General features: G+C 49.6%; 1 protein-coding gene across 1 annotated transcript in view; it reads right to left on the bottom strand.

The window, feature by feature from the left end:
• DSCAML1 (DS cell adhesion molecule like 1) overlaps positions 1 to 26,708 on the bottom strand; it is a 354,412-nt gene that overhangs the window by 316,932 nt on the left and 10,772 nt on the right. The window contains exons 2-3 of the mRNA XM_024131280.2: positions 21,499 to 21,816; positions 17,622 to 17,768 (exon numbers count right to left, since the gene is read on the bottom strand). Coding sequence (XP_023987048.2) covers positions 17,622 to 17,768; positions 21,499 to 21,816 — 465 coding nt within the window. The remainder of the gene's footprint in view (positions 1 to 17,621; positions 17,769 to 21,498; positions 21,817 to 26,708) is intronic.

The following is a 26,708-nucleotide window of genomic DNA, read 5'->3' as shown; positions in this document are numbered from 1 at the left end:
AACCCGTGTCCCCTGCATCGGCAGGCGGACTCTCAACCACTGCGCCACCAGGGAAGCCCTATGTGTATGTATTTTGGGATCCTACCATATGTATATGATGTATTTTCTGCTTAACATCATATTATGATCTTTTTTCAAGTAATTGAAAATGTATTAGACTATTTCATTTCTATTATTGTATCATAAATTATTTAATCATTCTCCTATTACTGGATATGTAGGATTTTGTTTCCGCTGTTGTAAGTAACATTGCAGCTAACAGAAATCTTTACTGCCATCTTTGGTTACTTTTTAAGGATGGAGCCCAAAGGACATGGACATTTACAGCTTCAGCTACTTACTACCAAACTGCTTCCCAAAAAGGCTGTCCCGGTGTCTCTTTGTATCAGCAAAGCCTGCCCAACTCTTCCCATGCTTGCCAACATTACCTCAAGGTGATGCACTCATCACCTAAAAGAACACTCATCCTAAAAAGAGCACTCATCCGTTTTCAGATGAGATTTGAGACCTCACTTTTCAGGAACACGTCTGTTATCTGCCTGCTTATGATAAACAAGGTACAGACTCTGTCCTGCGCACACACCCTGACACACACGCCAGTGTGTTCTCTGAAAACGCTGGCAATCCTTCCATGCCTTGGAGAGTCTCAACCCAAATCCACCCTATTGAGGATGACAGCCGCCCTCATCCTACAGCGGGATGCTTCTAGAGGCCTGGGTCTCAGGCTCAGGCAAGGTCACAAAGGGCATCTATATAATGAGCAGGGGACGGGGTTCCATGGCTTTCAAGGCCCCTTCCAGCCCTGAAAAACCAATTCTACCATCTTCATGTACCACCTGGGAACTTGGGTATGTAAGAGGGTTGGGGAAACAGAGGAAGGGCAGGACAGGGGAAATCAGTGTTTCAGGGCAAATTGGAATAGAACTAGGTGTTCTAGAAGGCAGCATGTGGTGATCCTTGCCCGCCCACCCTCCGCCCAGCACACCCTGTGCTCTCCAGGCCGCAGGAGCACCGGGAGATCACTTTTCTCTCTCAGGTTTCCCTGTTGGCTCTGACCTGGGCTCCCAGCCTTCTCTTGTAATTTGAGCTGGAATTGGGAGTAAACTTCTCAAAGGAGGTAATTATCTGGGCATCTCCCCCCACCCCCCAGTCACCTGTCCCTATCCAGCTGGCCTCTGACACTGACTGACTGCCCCTCAGGGCAGGACAGGTGGATGGCTACCAGGATGCTCCTTGGTTCTCAGCTTCGGAAATCACAGAGCAAAGGGGCCTCGTAGCCCTATGAATACCCCCCATACTCTTAATTTTTAGTGGCCTCAGACTCATTAAACTGGGAAACAGATGACAGTGGGATCCCGAGGCAGATACACCGCTCCTCCTCTTATATTTACACTATTTTCACTGTTATTTAATAGCTGCTGAGCACCTTGCTGCCCAAGGTGGCCCTGGCAGAGGCAGCAGGAACTAGGGCATAGCTGAGATGCACGCTGTGTACTCACCTCTCCCCGGCCCCACGACCACAGACGCCCCCCCACCCCGAGGATCAGCCCCCAAATCTTACTTTCACCTCCAATCTCCCCTCTCCGCTCTCAGTCCCCCAGCCCTAGAATGTCACAGAGGGACCCAGTCTGCGACCTCACCCCTCTCCTGGCGTTTTGCATATGGTATGGATATGGGTACTTTTCTAATGAAATATAGCATGCCTATAGAAAAAGGAAAAAAATAATATGAAAATATCCATGTTTACTTTGACTACTTTCTTCTGATCTGTTTTAGAAGAAACATTTTAAAAAAATAAGACATTCTGTAAACAGTTATATTGCCCTCCATGAGCCCACTGTCTCCTTCCTCAGACGTAAGCACTACCCTAAATATGGTGTTTATCATTCTCTTGCATGTTTTGATACTTTTGCTACATATGTATGTATCCAGAAACAATACAGGATACTGTTCTGCGTGTTTTCAAACTTTATGCAAATGGTACCATAATGTACGCATCCTTCTGCAATGTGCTTTTTCCACTCAACATGTTTCAGTGACATGTCCAGGTTGATTTGTAAAGCTCTGGTTCATGCATTTCCTCTGCAGTATAGTATTTCATTGTAGGAATGTAGCAGATTTAATTTATCCATATTGGTTTCTGTTCTTTTGCTATCACAAACACTGCTGCCATGACAATTCCTGCCTTGCACCTGTGCAAGAGTTTCTTTAAGGATTATACCTGCTGCAGCTCTTTTCTTAACATGTGTGTCTCCCCAGCAGGACACAGACCTGTCACCGTGTCCCCAGTGTATAGCATGATAGAGGGCAATTGGAGCTCGGGAGGATTTGTTAAACTGAAGGGGTCTATGGATCATCCATTTCAGCCCTTTCACTTACATATGAGGAAACTGACATCCAGAAAAAGGGCATAAAACCATTTTGTGAGACAGCTGGAACAGGAAACCCCAGGCCCCCTCCCCACCTTTCTAGCCTGATCCTTACCAGGCTCTGGGGGAGCTGGTGACTATTAGACAAATGATCCAAAGGAGAGAGGGCAGAGGCAGAGACCAGAATGATAACCAAAGGGGTCACACCTGGACACCCAGCCTCCAGAGTGGGGTCTCACACCTGGACACGCCCCCTCCAGATGAGGCCGCCTCTGATCTGCATACCCAGCCCCCAGACTGAAGCTTGCCTTTTCTGTTTTCCCTTCCTCCTCCTGACGCAGTCCAGTGGAACAGCCTGGCACAGGAAACCAGGAGACCCCGATGGCATGGTCAAGAGATGAAGCATGGGCTCTGGCGCCTGATGGCTTGGAATGGAGTCCCCACTCTACTTCTTACTAGATGCATGGCCTTAGGTGAGTTACCTCACCTCAATGTTCCTCATTTCCTTCATCTTTAAAACGGGGATGATAATTCTACCTACCTTATCATGATATTGGGAGGACTAAACAAGTTAGTTTGTATAACACAATTTGAATAGTACCTGGCACATGGCAGATGCTATGTGGTTTTTTTTTTAATTGAAGTATAGTTGATTTACAATATTGTATTAGTTTCAGGTGTACAGAAAAGTGATTCAGTTCTATATATATACATTTTTTCAGATTATTTTCCATTATAGGTTATTACAAGATGTTGAATATTGTTCCCTGTGTTATACAGTAGATCCTTGTTGCTTATCTATTTGATGTTTAGTAGTGTGTGTCTGTTAATCCTATACTCCCAATTTATCCTCCCTTCAGTAACCTTAAGCTTGTTTTCTATGTCTGTGAGTCTATTTCTATTTTGTATACAGATTCATTTGCATTATTTTTTAGATTCCACATAAAAATGATATTATATAATATTTGTCTTTCTCTGTTGGACTTACTCCATTTAATATGATAATATCTAGGTCCATCCATGTTGCTGCAAATGGCATTATTTCATTATTTTTTTATGGCTGAGTAATTCCATTTTGTGTGCGTGTGTGTATGTGTTGTGTGGTGTTTGTGTGTGTATGTGTGTGTGTGTGTGTAATACACACACATTCGTCTTAAACCAGTCCTCTCTTGACGGGCATTTGGGTTGTTTCCATGTTTGGGCTATTGCGAATAGTGCTGCTACGATCATTGGGGTGCATTTACCTTTTTGAATTAGAGTTTTGTCTGGATACATGCACAGGAGTGGGATTGCTGGATCATACGGTATCTCTATTTTTAGTTTTTTAAGGAACCTCCATACTGTTCTCCATAGTGGCAAGGCAGGTACTATGTGTTTTAGTATTACCTCCCCCTCCCCCAATTCCATACAACAAGTCAGTGCAGCGTCAAGGCACTCTGCACAGCGTGGCTTCCCTTGCCACTCTGACTCTGCTACCTGGCCAGAGAAAGGTATTTCTCTGAGCCTCAGTTTCCGCATTTGAAAGTAGGGCTGACACCACCTGTCACAAGAATAAAATGAGATCAAACAACACAAAAGGGCCTTGATGAGGTACACTCCTGAAATACACCTGGAATAGTGGTCTCAGGGTTTTATTTATCTAGTCATCTAACTGCTGGTGGAGCCAAGTATTTTCCCATTCTTCATGGGCCACAGACCCTGAGGAAACAGAAAAGATATTCTGTCTTTAAAACATGAGGTCACAGCTGTGACAGTGCCTGGCATAGTGTCAGTCCAGTGGCTGAATAAATGCTGGCCCGCGGCGCTCCCTACTTCTGTTCCGAAGGTTTTCTTCTCTCAAGGAGAAGGGAAATTAGAGAGACAGCAGAGTAATAGGAGAAATTAGAGAGGCAGCAGAGTAAGGCCACTGAACCTCTCTGAGCCTCTGTTTGCCCATCTGTAAATGGGGATAACTGTTTCACACAGAATTGTTACAAGAGTCAAAGTGTCCTGTAAACTCTAAAAGCACAATACAGATCTACTCACTAATATTTTAAAGAGACTGTCGAGCTTGCCTTAGATTCCCATATTGCTTAAACTGCATGACGCTGTGGGGCCTTTCTTCCCACAGACCTCGCTGGCAAGCTCCTGCGTTCACCTTGCCAGTGCCCTGGCTTATGGGACAGCCCCCTGGAGAGGAGACAGGAGAAAAAGAGGGAGTGTGGGGTGCAGGACAGAGGTTGCCTGCAGCCCACCGGCCTGAAGGAGGCCCAGTGATCATTCTTAGGAAATCCAAGGGTTGACTTGGGTTCCAGGAGGCTGAGCAGGGATGATCGCCATGTTTCTGGGAACATCCTGAATCACTGAAGACCAACTCCCCAAAGTCCTTCCAGAGCACTCCTTACTCAAAATCTTCAGTGGCTCCCCACTGCCCTTCAATTACACGCACTCAATGCGGTTTCAACCACACCCCACCCTTAGATGGATCCCGAGCTGCAGCCAAACCTGGCTTTTCTCCCCCAGGAGCGCAGCCTTTGTTCTCAGTGCTCCCAGATTTCACCCCCGTGGCCTCCTGTACACAGAACAGGGTTGTGTAACCCAGTTGCTCACCAGATGCACCCAGGGGGCTTTCACAAATACAGATGCCTGGGTCTTCCCCCAGGGATCCTTACTCAATTGTTTGGGGTGGGGTCTGGCCATTGGTGTTTTTTTAAAAAGCTCCCCAGGTGGTTCTAAAGTTGTGAGCTGACAGGTCTAGAACAGTCTCCCCTGCAGAAGCCCCGCCTGCCAAAACATCCATCCTCTAGGACCCATGAGAAATGCCACCTTACACAGTGTCTGTGCTCATCATAGAAGACGGGGCTCCTGCCTCTGAGCCCCCAGAGGCTGTGTGTTTCCTCATCACACTCTGCCTCATGTTGGGATCACCTGTGTCCCAAGTTCATCCTACCTGTCAGACAGCAAGTCCCCTGAAGATAAGTAGATCATTCCCCACATCCTCCACGCTTCTGTTTACCCTTTTTGAACCGAATAGGCCTCACTAAATAGTGATCCATCCAAAACTGTCCATGAAATTCAGAACATGTGGGCCACCCACATTCCGACCCAGAAGACGAAGAGGGAACGAGAAGTTGTCCTCTTTGCTCAGGAGAAAAGGCCCAGACCTGAACACTCACCCAGACACACTTCTGACCTAGATGCTCCCATGGCTATGCTCTTTCCCATGGACAGAGGGCCAAGGTGTCTGCCCCGGTCTCCACTCTGGGGTGTTTCTGAGGGTCTAGATTCTAGGTGAATCTCTCACCCCTCTCCACAGGCAAAGAAGGGTGAGGGTGAGTATACATGTTTGTGTCGTCAATATGTACAAGTTACACCATGCATGCTATTCATATACATACGCACATATGTATTATAATTAAAATGAGTTTCTTTGGTGTGCGGGAAGAGGAACTTCTCCAGATCCCTTGAGATCCTCAAGCAAAGACCCTTGGGAATCACTGTCTAATAACACAGCATCTTGCACACAGGAAGTGCTCAAAAAACATTTGCTAGATTAAATAATGAACTGAAAATTCAACCAACTGACTGTTGCTTATGCCAACACAGCCATCTAGAGAGATTCAGGGGATGAAGTTAATCTAAGACATGGCATTGCCAGGAACAGCCTGATGGAGATTGTGTCTCTTCATGTAACCCATCAGGCTTCGCACAACTGCTTGCCTCAGCCTATGTCAGGAACAGCAGGCTCTGGAATATTCTAGATACAAGCCCCTTCCTTTTCTGTGTCCCATTCTGAAGGGCAGTGAAGAGGCACCCCTGCCATGTGCTCTCAGAAGGGATTCCTTTGCTTCACAAAGTCCAAGAGCCCACCGGACCACCACACAGAAGACAAAGGTCATCCGATGCCTGGCTGCTCAATGCCACTCGCTGTCATAGGCTTCTGTCTCCCACTCTGTCGTCGGCTTCCCAGCTGACGGTCCAGATTCTGGCAGATTCCAGGTCCCTAAAGATATGCTCTGACCTTGAAATGGAGGCGGGTGGGGGGGTCTCCATGTGCGAGAGGAAAACACTCCCAGTTTCCAGGAAGCCTCTGAGCCCCACTGACCTCTGCACTGGAAGGCAGAGGGCTGTTCCTGGTTCCAGCTGGCTTTGCATTCCACTGCAAAAGGCAGGCTCGGCAGCCCCAAAAGACACATGCCTAAACTCCTGAGAATTCTGCACACAGCAAGATGACAGGTAGACTACAAAAGCCAAGATTATAATGTTAGGGAATGGGCTTCAGCCATGCAGGGTAACACGAAGGACGTACCCTGCCTCTGACCCAGTATGAGAGTTGTCTGCTAACTTTCCTAACCTGTGCCCTTCACCCTGAAGGCCAAGTGACCTCCGGGGTAATGAGAGCCAAGCCCACTCCCCTGTATATTTATTCCTGGATGCTCACCCCTATACACTCACTCCATGATGTTCACCCCTAGATGCTCACGCTGGATGCTCACCTTTATATACACACGAGATAATGCTCATACCTGGACGCTCACTCCTGGAATCTCACTCCTCACAGAGAGACCTTCCAGGTCTCAAGAAGAAGATGATTAATCCTGGGCAGTTAATCATGTGTCTGCTGAGAACGAGGAAAAACTGAAAACCTACAGATAGAGAAAGGATCTATATGTAGAAAGTAGATCTATATAGAAAAATATAAACTATGCATAAAAAATGTTTTCTCTGTAGAGAAAAAGTACATCATTTCTATTCCTCTCATGCGAGGAAACTGAAGCTCAGAGAGGTTAAAGGACTTAACTAAGGTCACATGGCAAGGAAGGAGCAAGACGGGATTTGAGCCCAAGTATCTCTGAGGCCAGAGCCCACACCCTTTCAGCTTTGCTACACAGCTTCCCTCCACCAAAAAGGGGCTGCAGGTAGGTCCTGCTGATGTGGGGAATCGCAGGAGCAAACGAAGGCTTTATTCTAGCAGCCACAGAACCACATCCTTCTCTTCATTTAAATCCATCTCATTTACAACCGAATCCAAGGGTCAGTTCCCTTCCTGGTTAAACATTCCTCCAGGTACTCAACAATCATTGTCGGAGCACCTACTATGTGCTGGCACAGTGAGGCTTGTGGCGTGATGAATAGCAGCTCCCCTCCCAACACCACCGCCATCCGGCTCTGGCCTCTGCTCTGCCAGGTCCCACACGGTTCCAGCTTTTGCGGCGAAGCCTCACTGATACGCAACAGAGTTCAAAATCACAGGCTTGGCAGGAAGTGCCATCTATACATAGCTCTACCACTCTGTAAGCACCGTTGGCTTCTTCTGAATAAACGCTACCCTACATTAAATGCCAGAATCCGGCGAGCAATACTGCATGTTTGTAATGAGATTGAGAACTAAAGGCAAGATTGATTCTGATGTGAGCACCAGCAAAGCAAATGGGTTTTTGAAAACCCTATAATTTCCCTGCAACCCTTGACTTCACTAAACACACATTTTTAGACTACAGCACAGTTAGGTAGGCATTAAACAAAAAGGAGGTAGTCTAATGATGATTTATGTGTAGGATAACCTTCTATAAAGAATTCTGCTCTGATTTCAGGGTAACTTACAGAGGTGCCAACTTTACGAAACAATGCCGCTTGCTCTGTGTCCACTGCCACGGTGTGATCCCAGGGCAGAGGGTTCGCCTGCAATTGTCTTAAATCTCCTGAAATTCACCCAGTGGGTGCTCTGGAAATGCAGCGCCTGCCATGAACTAAATGGAAAAGCAAAACATGACACATACATACACCTCCAGAGGCACCTGTGAACACAGACATTTCTGCTTGACTGAGGAGCTGCGGCTGATAGTTCTGGAACCAACCAACTGGCAAGCAAATGCAGAGCAGCCCGCCCACCGGGAGACTGGCAGGGGGGCCGAGGAGCTGTGGGCACGCGCTCCAGGTGGGGCCTCAAGAGCTCCTGGATGCAAGCATCAAACCGGAGATCTGGTACCCACCTTCCTGGCTGTGTAAACTTGGGAGGGCCCTTCAGCTCCCCCAAGCCTTGGTTTCCCTGCCTATGAAGTGAAGGTAAGAATGTGTCACCCTCAGATGGGGTTGGAAGGGTTCAATAAGATGCTGCCTGTGAACCTGCTTTAGAAACCGGAAAGCACTATATAAGTGAAAGATGACACAGGCATCATCAAGGCACAGCTGCGAGGTGGCCCAGGTCACCTCTAAGAGGTGAAACCAAACCACCCTGGGCTCAGATCCTGCCACACCACATGGCCTTGGGCAGGTGACCAGCTTCTCTGCCTCAGGCTCCTCTTCTGCAAAATGGAGATAATAATACCACCTAGTACGTAGCGCACTTATGAAGATGAAATGAAATGACTTGTGAAAAGCACTTACCACATAAGAACTCAATAACTGATCACTTATTTTCTTACTATTATTATCACTATGACTATCATTTCAATTTAGGCCGTCTGACTTAGGAGAGAATTCCTTTGCTGCTTCTGAATGCTTCCTTGTAATCTCTAACCTGCAAAGCATGTGTTAAGGCATTAGAAGGTGGGATTTTTCTCTCTGCCCTCTGGGGAGGAAGACGAGGCTCCCTTCCCCATCAAAGCAAACAATAAGCAAATACCACCAGCAACATTAAGGGCCAGCTGCCTTTTCCTCTCTACAACTGCCTTGATGAGAGAAATAGTAATTGTCATGAGTACCTGGGACAGCCCTCATGCCGGAGTCACTAAAGTACGTTACAAAGAAAAGAGCTTGGGTTTTAGGGACAGAAGCTCTGTGTCCAAGCACAGGCTCTGCCACTGAGAAGCTGTGTGCCCTGGAGCAAATTGCTTGGCCTCCCTGAATCTCACTTCTTTACACCTAAGGATGGGGGTAGCGCGCCCCCCTCACAGGGTTGAGAAGAATTCAGTGGGATGACATCCAGGTGCCTGTCACAGGGCCCTGCATACACGTATGTCTTACTACGTATTTATCTGCTCTTTTTTTGACTTTTCTTCAAAATGCACAAGCCCTTGAACCTCACTGTGTCATCGGTTTCCTCATCTGTAAAATGCAGATAAAAAGGGAATGGGGGTTCCTGTGAGGAGCCAACGAGATCACCTAAAAGCACCTTATCAACTGCATAGTGTTATTACTGAACCAGGGTTTGAGACTGAGCTGATGAGACCCAGGTGGTTTGTAGAGTAGATCTTTGCTGTGTTGGTACCGAACCACATCCCTTCGTTCCTTCCTCAATGTAATTCTGATCAGGTACCATGCAAGGCACAAGTGAATACAGAGATTAACAAATACTAGAGTCGTTTTGTTTCTCTCCTTCTGCCCAGATATCATCATGGCCTGTATGAGTTAAAAACACCACAGTGGGCTTCCCTGGTGGCGCAGTGGTTGGGAGTCCGCCTGCCGACGCAGGGGACACGGGTTCGTGCCCCGGTCCGGGAAGATCCCACGTGCCGCGGAGCAGCTGGGCCCGTGAGCCATGGCCGCTGAGCCTGCGCGTCCGGAGCCTGTGCTCCGCAGCGGGAGAGACCACAGCGGTGAGGGGCCCGCGTACCGCAAAAAAAAAGAAACAAAACAAACAAACAAACAAAAAAACACCACAGTGGTCATAGGTCTGACCCCAGCTGTTTATGGCTTTCTCAAGAACATGTCTAGGGGAAGCCATTCTCCATTCTGTGATTCCACTACCACCACTCCTCTGGGAGGTTGCGTCCCTGGCTGACCCGTGTCCTGCCTCTAGCCCCGTGCCCAGACAGGGGAGCACGGCCCGGGGTTGGACCATGGCATGAAGCTGGGTGGGCAATTTCCCTGAGTTTAGTCCACTCTTTCTCCATCTGAGAATTCAAGTCTCCCCAGAGGCCTAACTTTCATCTACAGGATTCTGTGTGCAGTAGGTTTCATTGTCCCCATTTCATAGGTGAAAACAACCGAGGCTTTGAAAGTAACTTGCTCAAGGTCACCGATTAGGACCAGCAGACTCCATAGCCCAACTTCTTTCTGCTACACCCCCCTACCTCTACCTCTTCTGTAAATTGTCTGCTTGTATCTGTCACCCAATTTTTTTATTGTGTTTTCTTTTTCTTTTTGATTTTCAGCAGTTTAAAAAAATATATATATATATATATTCTGTATATTGATTTTTTATGAGACAACATAGTACAGAGCTCAGGAGTACAAATAACGGAGTCTGGATGCAAAAGTTTAAATTGCAGCTCTACTGCTTAATAACTTTAGGCAATTCACTTAGCTTCTTTGTGCCTCAGTTTGTTCATCTCTAATATGGGGAATGATTATCCCCTCAACTTCAGACTGCTGTGAAGGTTAAATGAGCTACACATGTAAAATGCTTAGAACAGAGCCTGGCAACTTAGTAAGTGCTCCATGATCATTAGTCATTATTATCAGGTTGCCTCTTTTTTTTTTTTCTAGAACTAGATAGAACCTTTATGAATTAAATGTCCTGGCATCCTTTCCAGACTTCTCTCTCACCACTTCTACTTACCCTCCAGCCAGGTCACTCCATCCTCCCCTTTCCTGCCTGCCTTTCCCTGTGCTGTCACCTCACCCAACGTGCTATTTCTGCTCCAAGGCCCCCCTCCCTTTCCTGAGCCTTGCTGGGCTGCCATCATCAGAAAGAATCCCAGCCTCCTGGGGATCTCTTCTTGGGAAGATACTATAACCCCTAGATAGGAGCCGCTGAAGGGAAGAAACAGGTCATAGTCAAGTTTAATTCCTCTGCAAGGCATGAGACTCTGCCTAGCACCGATTTGTTAAATTGCCTTGAGCACATCATTGATTTCATATTAGCACACTGACCATCCCAGCCTATTTTCTCCATGCCCCTAAGTGGTCAAGAGCTGAGATCCCCAATTTTGCATCTAAACAACAAAGTGTCACAGGAGGAACCCACAGAAGTGGTCTCTGTCAAGGTAGCTCTGAAGCGGCTCGGTGTAATGGAGACCAAGGACCACCAAGTCTAGATCTTGCAATGCTACCAATTTTCCACGTGACCTTAGGCAGTCTTCCTTCCTGCCTGCCACAGGGCATTCCAGCAGGGGGAAAAGAGACTGTCATTTCATCACCATCATTAATCATCTTTTCTGAGCACTGGAGGGGAAAGGGTTCTGAATGAAATACAGTTCCTGCTCTCGATGATTAGACATTCTCATAGTGGGAATAACACAGATTTTAAAATATTACAGGACAAAATACGATTAGTGTCTTCAGCAAGGAACTGATAAATTTTGGAGGGAGTTCAGAAAAGGATCCCCTGGAAGGAGGTTAATCTGGGTGATTTTTAAATCCATTCTTAGCAGAAATTGGGAAAGACATCATGGGGGAAAAAAGGGGATATTTGAACCAGACTTTAAAAGATGGGAAGGTTTTAAACAAAGAAGGAAAGACGTCCAGTAGTTAAAAAGCACCCCATAAAAAGCACCCCATTAAAAAAGCACCCCATAAAAAAAGCACCCCATGAGTAGTTAAGATACTGTGCCCTGAGAATGGGCAGGAGAGGAGGGGGAAGGGGCATAAGAGGGCGTTGGTCTGGGCCTGAGTTTCTTTATCAGTAAATGAAGAGGCTGGACCACGTGACCTCCAAGGCCCTTCTAGCTCTGACAATCAGTGAGTCCATTCATCTGTAGCCTACATGTATCCAACTGGTTTCCAAGCACCACCTGGGCTCTCTCTCATCTGTGCCATCCCCTGTCCAAGTTGGTGGAGACTCATGGGATCAAAGTAGCTTTAATATCAGCTGGAGCAAAATGCAATTAATACGTTGACCCTGCATTCCAAAGCAAACCAAGATCATATTTGATTGCTTGCTGTGCTGGAATTATCATCCTTGCCCATCAGAGCTGACAACATGAACGGAATCCTAAATTCCCAGATCAGACCACCTTTGTGTCACCCACTGGGCCCAAGACAGAGCCAGTGCCCAATAAAACCTCCTTGTCAGAATGACTGCTCACTGATCTTTCAGCTGGAGAGCTGTTGACCTTCAGGAAAGCCAAAGCCTCTGGTCACGGCACACAGAGCCAGAGGCCAGGGCAAGGGCTGGTGACGTGTTTCTGTCCCAAAGCACGTGCAGGAGACAGGGACAGGCCCTCCTCCTATGTTGGAATAGTCCGTTCCTAATAAGGAGCCTGCTCTGGAGAGGCAGCGGGGAATAGTGCAAGCTGGAGGACCCCAGCTCAAACCCAAGCCACTTATTAGCTGTGTGGTCTTGGCTAATTTGCTTAACTTCCCTGGGCCTCACTGTCCTCATTTATAAAAACTGGAAAAACAAACAAACAAACAAAGAATTATCTTAAAGGGTTATTGTGAGGATTAGAGATAATATATGTAGAATGCCTAACAAAAAAGAGGTCTCAGTACATGATAAATATTATCATTAATCTCGTTATTATTATTATAACAGGTGCTATGAGGGCCCTGGGAATAAAGAGATGGAAAAGATGGAGTTGTACACCCTCCTGCAGCAGACAGACAGAAACAACAGCCTCTAACGTGAGACACAGTGAAGTAAGTGCTCCAGGAATGGAACCAGAGGACTGATAGGTCTGCTGCAGTCTTATGTAAAACTTCGTGGAAGGGGACACACGTGAACCAAGTTTAAAAGACAAAAGAGGAGTACAGTATCAATAAGGAGAAGAGGGAATCAGTGCAGACCAGGCAGAGGAGACACAAGACCAAATGCAAAGAGGTACGAAGACCCATGAGCAATTTGGAACCCTGGGGACAGTTAGGGAGGTGGGTGATGGGTGGCAGGCTCACTGCCTTCCCACCTATGGTCCGGGAGCACTGCCCACTTTTCTGAAAGGACCCCTCTGGCCAGTTTCTCCTTGCTCCTGCTTCTCCCCTCCCCCAACACAGTGTCCCCAGTGCACTCCCAACCTGGCCAAGGCAGGATGACAACCCAGCAGTCAAGAGCCCCATCCACTTCGACAAGGGAGCTGCTCCAGGCTTGTCTTCCACAGCACCGGCAGATACATCTGGCCTGCATCTGAGCAGTGTCCAAAACTCCCCACTGGGGTCCAGACAGCCAGTCAGGATGCTGGAGAAGAGCATGCTGGGAAATTCCCACAAGGAGCCTGCATCAATATAATCAAGTCTGGTGGAAATTAAAAGCTATTAGGAACAGGGCCGGATTTATCTTTATAGCCAATAACATGCATTGTAATGGTGATCATGCAGATGGGAAATTAAACCATATCCTGGCTTCACTGGAGGCCTTAATTTTAATTTATGTCTATGCACAGCCCTTTGCCCTATTACCCCCCATCCCACTCGCTCTGGAGAGCCAGTTTACCTCCAGACCAGGTCTTCCGGGAGAGAAGTAAGGGGTAGGAGTCTGTCAGCTCATAGGTGAGAGACTCTGTGCTTTTACACACATATCTCTGAATAGCCCGATGGGAGGAAGTTGATCAGCTTGGGGGGCAGGCAGGAGGAGGAAGAGAGGGGCAGGGGCAGTAGGTGGCTCTCAGAAAGGTAGCGCTTTGGGCTGTCTCTCCAGCCTCTACCTACCCTGCGAAAAGCACAGCCCAAAAGCGGCTCAGAGTTTCAGCGGAGGCTCCAGAAGGCTTGCCTGCCCTCCCAATGTGGACAGCTGGGAAGGCCAACCCGTGAGCCAATACCCAACTCATGGAGCTTGCTTAGGCCCCGAGCCTCCAAGTCCTTCCAAACCCCTCAGAGAGGCAGACCATTCACGGGGGCCTGGCAGCCACCCCATCAGGCCCTTCCTCCCAGGGCACCCACCCTCCCCAAGGAGTCGTCTCCTGGGCCCTGATTGGCCCATGTCAGCCTCCGTTCCTCCTCCTGCTCTCTCACACCTGCCCCTGCTGGCGCTGTGGTTGGCGGAGGATCTGAGCCCAGCCCAGCAGGCCCAGAGATCAAAGTCAACACCGTTCTCCCCGCTCCAGAAGCTGCCCCTGAAGAGTCAGACGGAAGTCACTCAGGCTCCTAAGTGCTTCCTTAACCTCAAGGTGACCTCATCATTAAATCTCCCCCCACCGTAAGAAGCTGCCATCTAACATCCCAGCCAAAACACACACGCACACACACACACACACACACGGGGCAGTGTGGTATGGATAGCAGAGAATCCTATTTTTATGAAAAAAAAATCAATAAACAATTTGCATTTTCCAACATTAAAGCCTGGAGCAGGTGGGCCCAAGTTCTGGCCCTTCATCTTTAGAGCCTGGAGGATGCAAAACTCCGCTGCCTCGGGTTCTCATGAATTCCTCTGGGAGGGTGTTAGTTGGATTCATGTGCTTTAGAAAGTCCATCCCTGGATCTAAAAGGTAGCTGTAGAGGGATCTAGAATGATTTGGGATGGGGCTGGAGGGCTGGGCAGGGGAGGAAAATTCTCCAAGGCTAAAGGAAAGGAAGAGGTTCTACAGAACCAACGCGTAACAGAGCCCTGCAGATTAGCGTCCAGCCCACTTCCCTGATAATTATGTCCTTTGGGGCCACCAGCCCAGGCCTGACATCAAAGATAGCCCTGAAGCACCAACTACAGTGAGTCTGGGGGAAGCTCACTGCCTCCACACAGGAGCCAGGTTAATCTTCGTCTCTCCTGTCTGAGCTGAGCTTCTAACTACCCCACGCCCACTGCACCCAGCCTTATCCCAATGCCTCCCATATTCTTTCAGAACTCTCCTGATCATCCATCACGCACCCACTGAACATTTGGTGAGCATTTGTCCTGGGGGTGCAAGGCGGTGTGTCAGGAGCCTAGGGATGTGTACCCTAAAACAACCCAGGTCCCACCCTTGGGAAACTCAGTCTAGTGGGGGACACAGACTCTGTTACACAGAAATACATACACCTAAACAGGAATCGGCAATACAAAGAGGAGAACGCTCTCATCCCCCCAAGAATCATCATCACAGCTCCAGCCCATCCTCAGTGTGTGGCAGGCAGTGTTTGAAACATTTGACATATATGAACTCGTTTCATTTTTACTTGAACCCAATGAAGTAGGCCAATCATCACCCCTATTTTATTATCCCTGGGGAAACTGAGGCACCAAGGAGGTAAAAGACTTGCCCAGAGGAGTGAGTTTCAAGCGCAGGCAGTCTGATCCTAGATTCTGGGCTTGTAATCACTACACTTGACTTAGTTCTTCCCTACAAACCAGCATTGACTTTTTTGCTCTCCTGAGGCCAAGGCTCTCCTTGCCTAGAGCACACAGCCTCCTCTGTACTCAGAGTGACACTTCATAGGATACATTTGTGCAGGTCCTGGGAGGTGGTCCTGTGCGGGAGTTCAGGGCATAGGCAGAAAGAACAGACCCGGGTCCAGCCCTGCCCTCTGCGCAATCACATGTGTGACCCAGAAGTCCCTTTACTTTTTTGAGCCTCAGTTTCCTCTTCAGTAAAGTAGAAGGGGAAAAAAATACACTTATGGACTTTTTTGTGAGGATAAAATGAGGTCACATATGAAAGTTTCTTAGCCCAGTGACTGGCATAGAGGAAACGCTAAAAAATGTATTATTATTATTTTACTGAGTATAACTCTTGGTCCATAAACTCAGGTGTATAAGAAATATCACATGTCTTTACGTTCTTTACATCCCCTTCTATGTGACTCTGTTGGAGAGACAGGACATTCAGTCCCCAGCGCCTTTGGCGCATGCCCCAGGGACGCGCCAAGGTCCAGGGTCTCTCTGGTCCTCACCAGCCCGTTGTCCCTGCCCGCATGATCACTCTGGGTCTTGGGCTGTGCACCTCACGCCTCCTTTGGACACAAGAACCCCGGCCTCAGTCCCAGACCCCAGGGAGCCACACAGCCACCCCTCTGAGGTCCAACCATTTCCTCCCACCATACCCCCTGAGCTGCCGACAGCACCACCCTGCCTCTGGCATCCGATGGTCTCCTGTCTGTTCACCGCCCTCAGAGGCTCTCCTCCCCGGCCAGAACACCCATCCTAACCCTTCCTGTTTGCTCACAGAAGGCAGGAAGAGCAGGTGTCTTCAAGTAGCTTCTGATTCCTGTCCAACTACAAGCTCTGAGACCAGGAGATATAATGGCCTGGCCATTGGCTTGGGACTGAGAGAAGGAAAAAGTTCCAAGAGCAAAACACAAATTAATGTCTCAAAAAAAGTATCCTGCCACGTTGGCTGTCAAGGTGCTGAAGCATTGGTTCGTCTCCTATAGCTCTACCTTGGAACCACTCAAGGAGATTTAAAACAGCTAGTGCCCAGGTTCTACTGCTAAAGATACTGATTTGGGGTTGGGCCCAAGCACTGGTGTTTTTCAAAGAGCTCCCCAGGGGTTCAATTGTGCAGCAGGATTAAGAATCCCAGCTTTATAGGTTTCATGCATAGAAGTCTGTCTTCTCCAACTAACCTGAAGACCTTGAGCAGCTAGAACCATTTCATATGCCCAGCAATGGGCCATCAATGCTGGGGGGGCGGGGCACTCAGGGAGCATCTGGTCAAGTGCCTCCATTTTACAGAAAGGAAAACCAAGGTCCCTGATGGAGAAAGGAAGAAAAAGTGTCAGGGCTGCTGCAATGTGCAGGGATGCAGGGAGAAATGCTGGAGTGATGGGAAAACCCCACAGTTTTGTAACTGGAGGCCTGGAGGTATTTTGAGGATCTGAGGTCCTCTCTTGAGATTTCCAGACCTGTTTTCCTGTTGAAGGGACAACCCTGCGTAGGAACCAGCAATGAAGTGCCTGCAATCACGGCAGCTCTAACAAGGTGACCCTACAACACGGTATTAACCTCTTTTTGCAACACCTGGCACCTCTAGCGTGAGGCCGGCTGGAATTCTGATGGAGCGTCTAGGCAGCTCATGAAATAAAAGTCCCACGCACATGCTCACTCAGGTCTGGTCCTCCGAGAATCCCAGGAACACGGACCACACACCAGCCTCTTATCGCTCCTCTCCCCACAGTCTTTCACAGATAAGGTCCTTCCAGCCTTGCCTCCCATCCCTAAGGCCAAGGGCAAATCAAATAGCCGGTGGCCAGGAAAGACAGTGACCCCGCTCCTTCGGGGGAGCAGGACCACCCTGTGTCTGATGGGACCTTCACACACGCCGCAGAGGCTGCTAGCACGTGGGTTTTCACCACCCACACTGAGACGCACCAAGCCGAGACCAAAGACGCTTTTTTGCCGAAGCATCACCAGAACAATAAAAAACCACTTGCCAGGACCAACCTCAAGAGCTGGGTGAGCTCAACCACCAGCTCAGTACCGCTGATTTTCCGCCCCCCACCCCCCAGCATCCCTGCCTATGAGGCCCCGCGGTCCTCTCTTACCTGGGATGATGGCGACTGTGTCTTTCTCCCAGGACACAACGCTAACGTATTCCTGCACTGAAGAGGGGATGAGGCACTTGAAGACGGCCACGCTTCCACGCATCGACCTTTGATCCTCCACCCGAACGGTGTAGGGTTCCCTGAAAACTGCAGACAGATTGCGGGGCGGAAAGAAGAGGGTGTCACAGGCTTGACTAGGACACGGTGGGGGGGCCTGAGAAAGCCACCTCTCAGCACCCCAGGCCGCACTTCCTTCACCTCTTCTCCCACCTCCCACTTGCCCCACCCGGAAGTTCCTGCCAGGGTCCTATTCCTGCCTTTTCCAGCAACCTCCTTCCCACTCCACCAGACACCCACTCTCCCGCAGAAACACCCAGCCACCCTCTACAGGACCGTAAATCCAACTTCTAGCCTTTCCAATTTTGGTGAGTTTTAACAAACTGCATTAGATTGTAAGGGCCTGGAGGGCAGCACCTACGCCCTGCAATGGGATCGTATTCAACAAGGGCATGTGTGGTTTCTAAGCAAAAGCGCCGGAATCCCTCTAATTAAACCACACTTGATTTTCCTACATGATTCCTGGGCCCAGGGTGGTAAGAGTTCGGGGCACGATGACCATCATTTGCCAAAAGAAAAACTGTGACACATGATCTAAAAACAGATTTTTGTGCCACTTCAAAGTGAAAGGCAGCCTGGGAAAATGTAGTTGACATACAGATCTTTCTGCAGGGCTCAGTGCTTTATAAGAACAATGGGAGAGAATACTTGACACAGTGATGACCTCTGAAAACACCGAACCCCAGAGACATGGGTGATTTCCAAGATTCTCCAAAACAAAGCATCCTTGCTGGTTTCTCCCATCTCCTGACACCGCCTACAGCCTGACCCCCAGTCGTGCCCCCAGCTTCAGCAGATCCCTTCCCCCACAGTGTGCAGTGGAGGCCTCCTGCCTCGGTCCCAGGGCTGGTTTCTGGGGCGCTGTCACCTGCAGGTGCTCTACGTTCAGGTCTCATGGGTGGGCTGGACCAACCTCAGGGGTAGGGCCGAGGGGCCTGCTTCTGCCTCTCTCTGGTCCTACTCTGCTTGGCCTCTCCCCGGGGCCCTCTCTGTCTTTCCACCTCTTGTCTGCCAAGCAGAGCCCCGCTGCTTCCCGACCTTGTCCCTCAGCAGGCACCTGGGCTGTGTGCCCTCCTGCTCTCCCTGCCATGGTTGCCAGGGCGATGCTCAGGGCCCAGCAGCCCCTCCGGCTGTGCACCTGCAGTCCCTCTGGCTTCATCAGGAGCTTCTTAATTGGCTGTGTTTCCCATCAGGCCAGCCCTGCCCGTCCCTCCCCAGGTCGTTATTCTTTCCCTGCCTGTGTTGTGGCTGTGATGGGAAGAGACACAGTTGAGGTAGAGGACGGAGGCATGGAAGGAGGGAGGCACTCCCAGCTCTGTGGGGCCACGGTCCACCCTTTTGTGGGCTGGACATCGCACTGCCTGCAGATGCGGGGAGAGCAGAGAGGAGGCTAAGGGGAGGGAAGCAGAGGGCAGGGTGGGAAGCGCTGGGGTTTGGGTGCACACCGTGGAGACAGTCCTCGAGAGCCTGCAGAGACCTATGGTTAGGAGCACCAAACAAGCAGGCCCGGGCTTCCCTGGTGGCGCAGTGGTTGACAGTCCGCCTGCCGATGCAGGGAACACGGGTTCGTGCCCCGGTCCGGGAAGATCCCACATGCCGCGGAACGGCTGGGCCCGTGAGCCGTGGCCGCTGAGCCTGCGCGTCCGGAGCCTGTGCTCCGCAACGGGAGAGGCCACAACAGTGAGAGGCCCGCGTACCGCAAAAAAAAAAAAAAAAAACAAACCAAGCAGGCCCTGTGTCCTCCTCTGAGCCGCAGTGTAACCCGGGATAAGGGCTCATGAACCTTCTGGAGCCTCGGTTTCCTCATGCGTAAAAGGAAACAATAACAGCAGCATGGAGAAGGCCTGGCACGTGGAAAGCACTGCAGCAAGGCAGCTTGTCATTACAGCCATGCCTCTGTGATTAACTGGCTAGGTGCCCTTTGGGCAAGTGACTTAACCTTTATTTGACTTTAGTCCCCTCCCTTGTAAGAAACACCAGACAGGATTATTGTGAAAACTATATCCTAACCCAATAACAGGCAGGTATTAGGAAACAGGACATGGCTTGCTCTTAGCTCAATCCTCCAGGCTGTGGAGGCCAGAACTGGGCTCCAAATCCTGGCTGCAGGGCTCCCAGTCCAGCACCTGGTGTCGCGTTAGGGGAACAGTGCTACTCTTGAAAAGAGGATCCACGGGAAACCCCAGAGGAGGTACCTAAGCGTGGCTCTGGGTCCTCAGAGCACACACTCCCACACCCGCCTCCCCCAACCAAACCGGTGGATGAAGACCAGCTCTTTAATTAAAAACTCGCACCCCACCTCACCCCTACACACACCCATTCCCAGCTACGTGGAACCTTCTACGTGTGAGAGGCTCTCCGGAGGCAGAAGGATCTTAATTCAACAGAGCGCTATCTCACTGAACCATCACACGGAGTGATGAATGAAGTAGGTGCTGGCATCTGCTTTGCAGATGAGGAAACTGAGGCTCAGAAATGTGTGTCCTCTGCCTAAGGCAAGTGGCAAAGCTAAGATTCCAAAGCACAACACAACTCTCCTTGAGGGCCTGACTCCTTGCCAGGACAGGAAGTCAGAGATATCACAGGATCCATTGCTAGGCATGCAGGTTGGGGAGACTCCCCCGAACCCACTCTCCTCTGCCCAACACAATCGCCAGGAAAGATGGCACGCCCAAGCCTTGGAGCCATCGCAGTGAGCTGGCTAGAACGTTATCTATCCTCTCCCACTCAAAAAGCTCTTCTAAGAAAATCATTCCCCAAACTTCTATGCTTTATTACTATTCGAGGCACTTTATAACAGATTAGGACTCACCAGCAAATCATGACAACCTAGTTAAGAGTAGCTCATCTAAGCCATGCCCTCGCCTCCAGACCTAACCCAGAGAAATGAGACTTTCTAGTTTCTGTAAAGAGAACAACTGAGAAGCCCTCACTTCCTTGCTTCCATCACCTCTTCCCAAGACCAGAATGCTTCACTGCTAAGAGTTTTCCATCATGAATTTTACCTAAATGCCTCTTCTCATGAGATATCTTATATTCAAATGTCTATCAACAGTGGAATGGATAAATAAAGTGCAGTATAGTCAAACGAGACTCTACAGCAATGAGAATGAATGACATATAACTTCACACAGCAGTAGGGCTAAACCCCACAAACAACAGTGAGCAAAAGATTCAAGAGAATATGTGCTGTAGGACTCCATTTAGATAAAGTACAGAAACAGGTAAACATCTATCTTGTTAGAAGTCAGGACTGTGGTTTCCCCTAAGGGTGGAGTGACTGAGAAAAGCATGAAGGGGCTTCTGAGATGCTGATATCTTCATCTGGACATTAAACTTTGTGCAAATTCATCAAGCTATATACTTACAATATATGCAGTTCTTTTATATACTCTCTTTCAATAAAGGGTTGGTTTGTTTTTTTTTTAAAGAAACTCACTGAATTTTTCCATGAACCAAGTACTAAAATGAGCACATTACTTAATATAAATGGGCCCTATCTCCTTGGACCACCACACGTAGTGATGAACAAGGTAGGTGCTGGCATCAGCTTTGCAGATGAGGAAACTGAGGCTCAGAAAGGTGTGTTCTCCACCTAAGGACACACAGGAAGTGGCAGAGCTAAGATTCCAAAGAACAGCATGATTTTCCTTGATAGGCTGCCTTGCCTTCTTCCATGTTACACACACATCCTCAAAACGACAGGCGCTGCCGGCTCCCCATTCCCGCCCTGTAGGGGAGCCCGCGTCTGGTCCTTTACCTGCTTTGACGCGGATGTTGGGACTCCGGATCTTGCCGGCAGCATTCTCCGCGGTGCAGAAGTAGTCATTGTCGTGGATAAAGCTATTGAAGGCGGAGGGGGAGAAGGGGTAGAGCTGCAGCGTCCCGTTGGCGTGGACGTGCCGGATGTGCGGCACGTCGTAGATGTCGTCCCCCGTGGCCAGGTACCATCGAAGGGCCGCACTGGGGGAGCCCGCGGCCGGGCAGGGCACCACCACCCCCACGGAGCTGGAGAAGGTCACCTGCTGCAAGGAGTCATTTACAAAGTAGAGGCTGGTGCCGACATCTTCAGGGCGGGCTGCAGGGGAGGGGAGAGGCTGGTTAGCGCCTGCTAATGATACCCTGGTAGGCCCGGGAGGCTGCAACACCCACGCTCATTCATAAAACGTTCAAGCACCAGTCATTCAACAGCACTATTGAGCACTGACTGTACGCCAGGCACTGGCAACGGTGAGTAAGAGACAGTTCCCACCCTGCAGAAGCTCCCAGCCTAGCATAGGGACGGCAAAAGTTGAAACGTCTCGTCCTCCATGCCAAGCCAAGGCCACGGAGAGAGGCAGCCACCACTCTGCTATGGTGAAGGGTCCCAAGCCATAATCCACGTCCCCGCACCCCAGCCGTCCATCAACACTTTAGGAGAGACACTGAAATTGCTTAGATAATGGGTATTTATTGAGTACCTATTATACTCAGGGAGGTTCACACCCAGTCCCTTGGTTCATCTGTACAACACTGAGAGGAGACGGTTCTGCCTCTTTTTTTTTTTATCGTTCCCTTTTGCAGGCTGAGCAAGTTATGTGATTCGCCTGAGATGACACAGCTAATAAGCTACAGGATTGAAAGCTGAACCCACTGCTCTAAAGAGGATCTTAGCACACTTTCTATCACACCACAGCCGAAAGGTAAAAGGTCAGAGACCGTGTTCTACGAGGAAGGGCTACACGAAGCGGGGATGCTGGCCTGGACGAGAAAAGACTGCAGAGCCTTCTTCCCCTCTGGAGGTCGATTTGGAAAACGTGTTGCCCCAGAGGATGGGATGAGGACTGGCGTCACCGTGGGTAGACCAATCCAAGCTTGGGGACTAGAGATACCCACCCCCTCAAGTCTAAAACCATCCCTGACACTGACCAACCATGGAATTCCCTTCCCCTCTCTGACCCTCTGCTCCTTCACTTGTAAAATGGAGGGAGGATACATGAGGCTGCAAAGACCCCGTGCATCTCTGACATGTTGCCATTGCAACACTCAGTCACACAGGCGAACATGCTCACGACTGCAGCTACCTGACAACATCAAGGCCGCCTGACAAGGAGGACAGCTGTCTGCAACTCTCATCCCAGCCCAGGGCCTCAGTCTTGCCTGCCCTCGTGGGAAGCAGCCCTGAATGGCGGAATCAGGGCCTTCTCTCCCTACCAAGGAGCCTGCCCCCTTAAGAAGGGCCACCTCTGAACAAGTGGAAGCAAACCCAGAGGAAGAGGGGGCCTGGTCCCAGGTCTCCAGCTGGAAGCCGCTCCCTCTCCACCAGGAAGATCGAGAAGCAAACAAACCACTCTGCCACTTGTTTAAAGAACGCTGCAGGGGACCCAACTTGACCTCAATTTCCACAACTTTATGGGGAGGGGAAGGGCCTGCATCCGACCATATTAATATTCTTGGCTTAACTCTGAGCCGAGCCTCCAGGGAGAATGTACCGGGCAGCTCATTGAGGAAGGCCATTAAGCCTCATTGGTCAGAGCGATTCACATCATCTCATAAAAAGCTGTGATGAAGCCATTAGCATCAGGGCTGGAAAACACATCCATGGGCTCCTTGCTGGGGTGTCAGGGGCATCCTCTTAGCTGCAAATGCATTTGCCGTCCCTACCCGGCACTGCGTGCCCATAGCGGCTGCAGGGGGCAGAAGAGGGGGGTGCCGGGGCACGGTGGGCAGCATAGCTTTCCCATCCACGTCCTCACGCTGCCTCCCCGGTGACAGTGTTGGTGTTGGTGGTGGAGAAGTCTGCTCTGTGGAAGAGGAGACCCCAGTGGGGACCCTTGGAAGCCTGCCCAACTCACAGGGACTAGAGTATCCCCCAAGGTCATGAAATCATGCCATTCTGCAAGTAAGCAAACTGAGGCTTAGGAAGTTTCTCTTCGGCTCCACACTCCCCAGGTTCCCAGGACCCTGCTCACCTTCTGAAAGACTTCTTTACTGACATTCAGTCAACAGTTATTCGTTAAGCATCTTCTACATGCCAGGCACTGTTGTAAGCACTTTACTCGTATGACTTTTAATGCTACCAACAACCCTGTGAGGGAGGTATTATTCTTATTCCAGTTTACAGATGAGGAAACTAATGCACTGAGAGATCAAAGAGACTTTCCCAAGACCACATGACCAGTAAGTGAGGGCTCTGGGACTCAGACTCAGGCAACCTGAGCCCGGAGTCTGATTCCTTAACCCTTAGATGATTGTAACCACTGCAATAATAAAGAGGGGGCTTATACCTCCCTCAAACACCACCTGGCCTCCAACTTCCCTTTTCAGCTGGCCAAGAACAGGATTAATATATCCACATGCCTGTGCGCACACGCGCACGCCCTGGGAGGGGCCCACGTCGGACTCAACGTTTCAGACAATGCTTAGCCTGTGGGCGCAGGAATATCACTCTGGGGTTCTGGGTACTTCCTGAGACAACCTAGTTAATCAGACACCCTCACCATGGCAGTTTTATGGATTTTGGAAGCCAAAATCCATCAAGGAACAGAAAGAGGCATAATGTAGACATTATGCCTGACAAATGGACTTAGGAAGCTGAGAAAGATCCCTGACAGAGAGGAACTCAGGAATTGTCTGATTCAAGGGGCAGGGTAAGAAAATATTTAAGGATCAGTATGAAGTAGCCCTCAGTGATGATAAGACCAACAGCAATACTACTAGCCAGGGGATATGGGGATATATGTGTATGTATAGCTGATTCACTTTGTTATAAAGCAGAAACTAACACACCATTGTAAAGCAATTATACTCCAATAAAGATGTTTAAAAAAAAAAAAACTACTGCTAGCCACCGTGGATTTCACTAAGTACAGGCCAGGCTGGGTGCTAGACTATAGCTGATTCACTTTGTTATAAAGCAGAAACTAACACACCATTGTAAAGCAATTATACTCCAATAAAGATGTTTAAAAAAAAAAAAAACTACTGCTAGCCACCGTGGATTTCACTAAGTACAGGCCAGGCTGGGTGCTAGACCTGTTACAGGTGTTCTCTCACTTAATCTCATGACTCTCTAGGGGATGTTACTATTATCATCCCCTTGTACAGATAAGGAAATCAAGGCTCTGAAAAGTTAACTAATTTACCCAAAGTAACCCAGAGTGAAAGTATTAAAGCTGGGCCAGAACCCAACTTTGCCTGCCTTCAGAGCCTGGGGGCGAAACTGCCCTTTTGTCTGAACCACACCAAAGACAAAAGGAATCAAACCACAAAATCTGGTTTTCCAGGCTGGGTATCCCTCCCCGTCCTTTCTTCCATCCCAAACCCACCCTCAATACACATTCCTGGTCTTCTCTCCTGGCTGGAAATCCATCTCACCCTCCCTGCAGAGACAACCCCTGGGGACCAGGCTTCTCTGGCTCCGGGCTCCTGGAAGGACCGTCAGCCACAATAGCAACAGCCTTCCTGCTCTCTGGGCCTCCGATCCCGCCAGAGCCAAGGACACGGGGTTCTCAGCAACTACAAATGGGTAGATGTAATTGATGAATTGACTGGGATTGTCCAGCCACCTGTCAGGGCTGAAGAAACAGCGGATTTATAGCAAAAGGTGAGTAGCCTCATATTTCTCCCACCCTGGTATGTGAGCTGCTGTCTTCTGGGTCTGGGGGAGCTGGGGAGGATTAGACAAACCATTCATTTCAGCTTATAGCTCTGACAGTGCATTGCCATTATGAAACATCACCCTCAGGTGTAAAACAATAGCATTTTGCACTTACTTTGGGCTCATATTTTACCATCACAAGGCACCCGTCAGCCTGGAATGCAGAAGCCTTTAAATAAATATTAATTCAGCCTCACCCCACCTGCCAAGAGAAAGGAGTAAGCAAATCCATAAAAGGGAAACTGAGGCACTAATCCCCTGAAATCTCTGCCATGTGCTAAGATGAAGGTTGGCTCAGGGCACCAGTGAGTGGCTGCAGTAGCAATGGGTACGATCAGTCACCAGCCACGGAAGGGGGAGTAGCAGGGGTCTGGGGGCCTCACCCCCATCTCACGGAGTCTGGAGAGGCTTCAATGGTGGCAGCTTTCCCTCCTCAGGCTCCTATTTGAATCTTCAGAGCAGTGACAAAGCCTCAGCCAGCTCTGAGGAGCACAGAAGCATGGGACAATAGTCAGAGACCTGGGACAAGTCTGACAGTGCTACCTTCCCTCCTGGGGCTCATTCCTGACCTGCTGTGTGACCTCAGGCAACCCACTTAGCCTTTCTGAGCCTCAATGTCCTCATTCACAAAAGGGGGGACTGTACCACCTTACCTGTCCCCCAGGGCTGCTGAGCAGGTAAAACAGGATGTGAAAGTACTTGGTTCCCCATAATGAGGATGCAGGACTAGGAGGGATGGGATTGTTATTCACATCCCAGTGATTCCCCGAGGGGACCAGGGAGGCGAAAGTTACTGCAAAGGGTGGCCAGGGCCCAGCCCCCCAACTGCAGTCCTGCACCCAAGGGTGACTCCTGCACCCTTGAATGCTCTCCTCTCCCAGGTCCTTCCTGACCCGAGGCCAGGAAAGACTTGTTCCTTCAGGAGATCTCTACCCAGCACAAGCCACATGCTCAGAAGGACCCCAGGTGTGGTGGAAAGCATCAGAGGCCAGGGAAAATGGCCCCCACCATCCAGGAGCTTGCAAAGGAGATGGGGGCAGAAGAGGGTTAACCCACCGCCCAGGGCAGAGCTCGCAGAAGGGTTTATGGCCCTTTCTCTAATTTTATTTTGGCTGTACACCTACTCCCCTGGAGGCTTAGTGGCCTGGCTGATGGTACAGAGTTCTCAAAAGAAAGGAGACTAACTGATTGAGTGCCTACTGTGTGCTACAAGGGCATTTCCTCACATAATCCTCACGCAGAGGTACGAGGTGGGCTCTGTGAGTCTCATCTTACAGGTGAGGACAAAGAGGCTCATGGGGGGAGATTCTCCAAGATCGTACAGCCAGGAG

This window comes from Physeter macrocephalus, chromosome 16 (assembly GCF_002837175.3).
Source record: "Physeter macrocephalus isolate SW-GA chromosome 16, ASM283717v5, whole genome shotgun sequence".
Classification (NCBI taxonomy): domain Eukaryota; kingdom Metazoa; phylum Chordata; class Mammalia; order Artiodactyla; family Physeteridae; genus Physeter; species Physeter macrocephalus.
The sequence above is the reverse complement of the archived record's forward strand: the minus strand, read 5'-3'. Positions and strand labels throughout refer to the sequence as shown.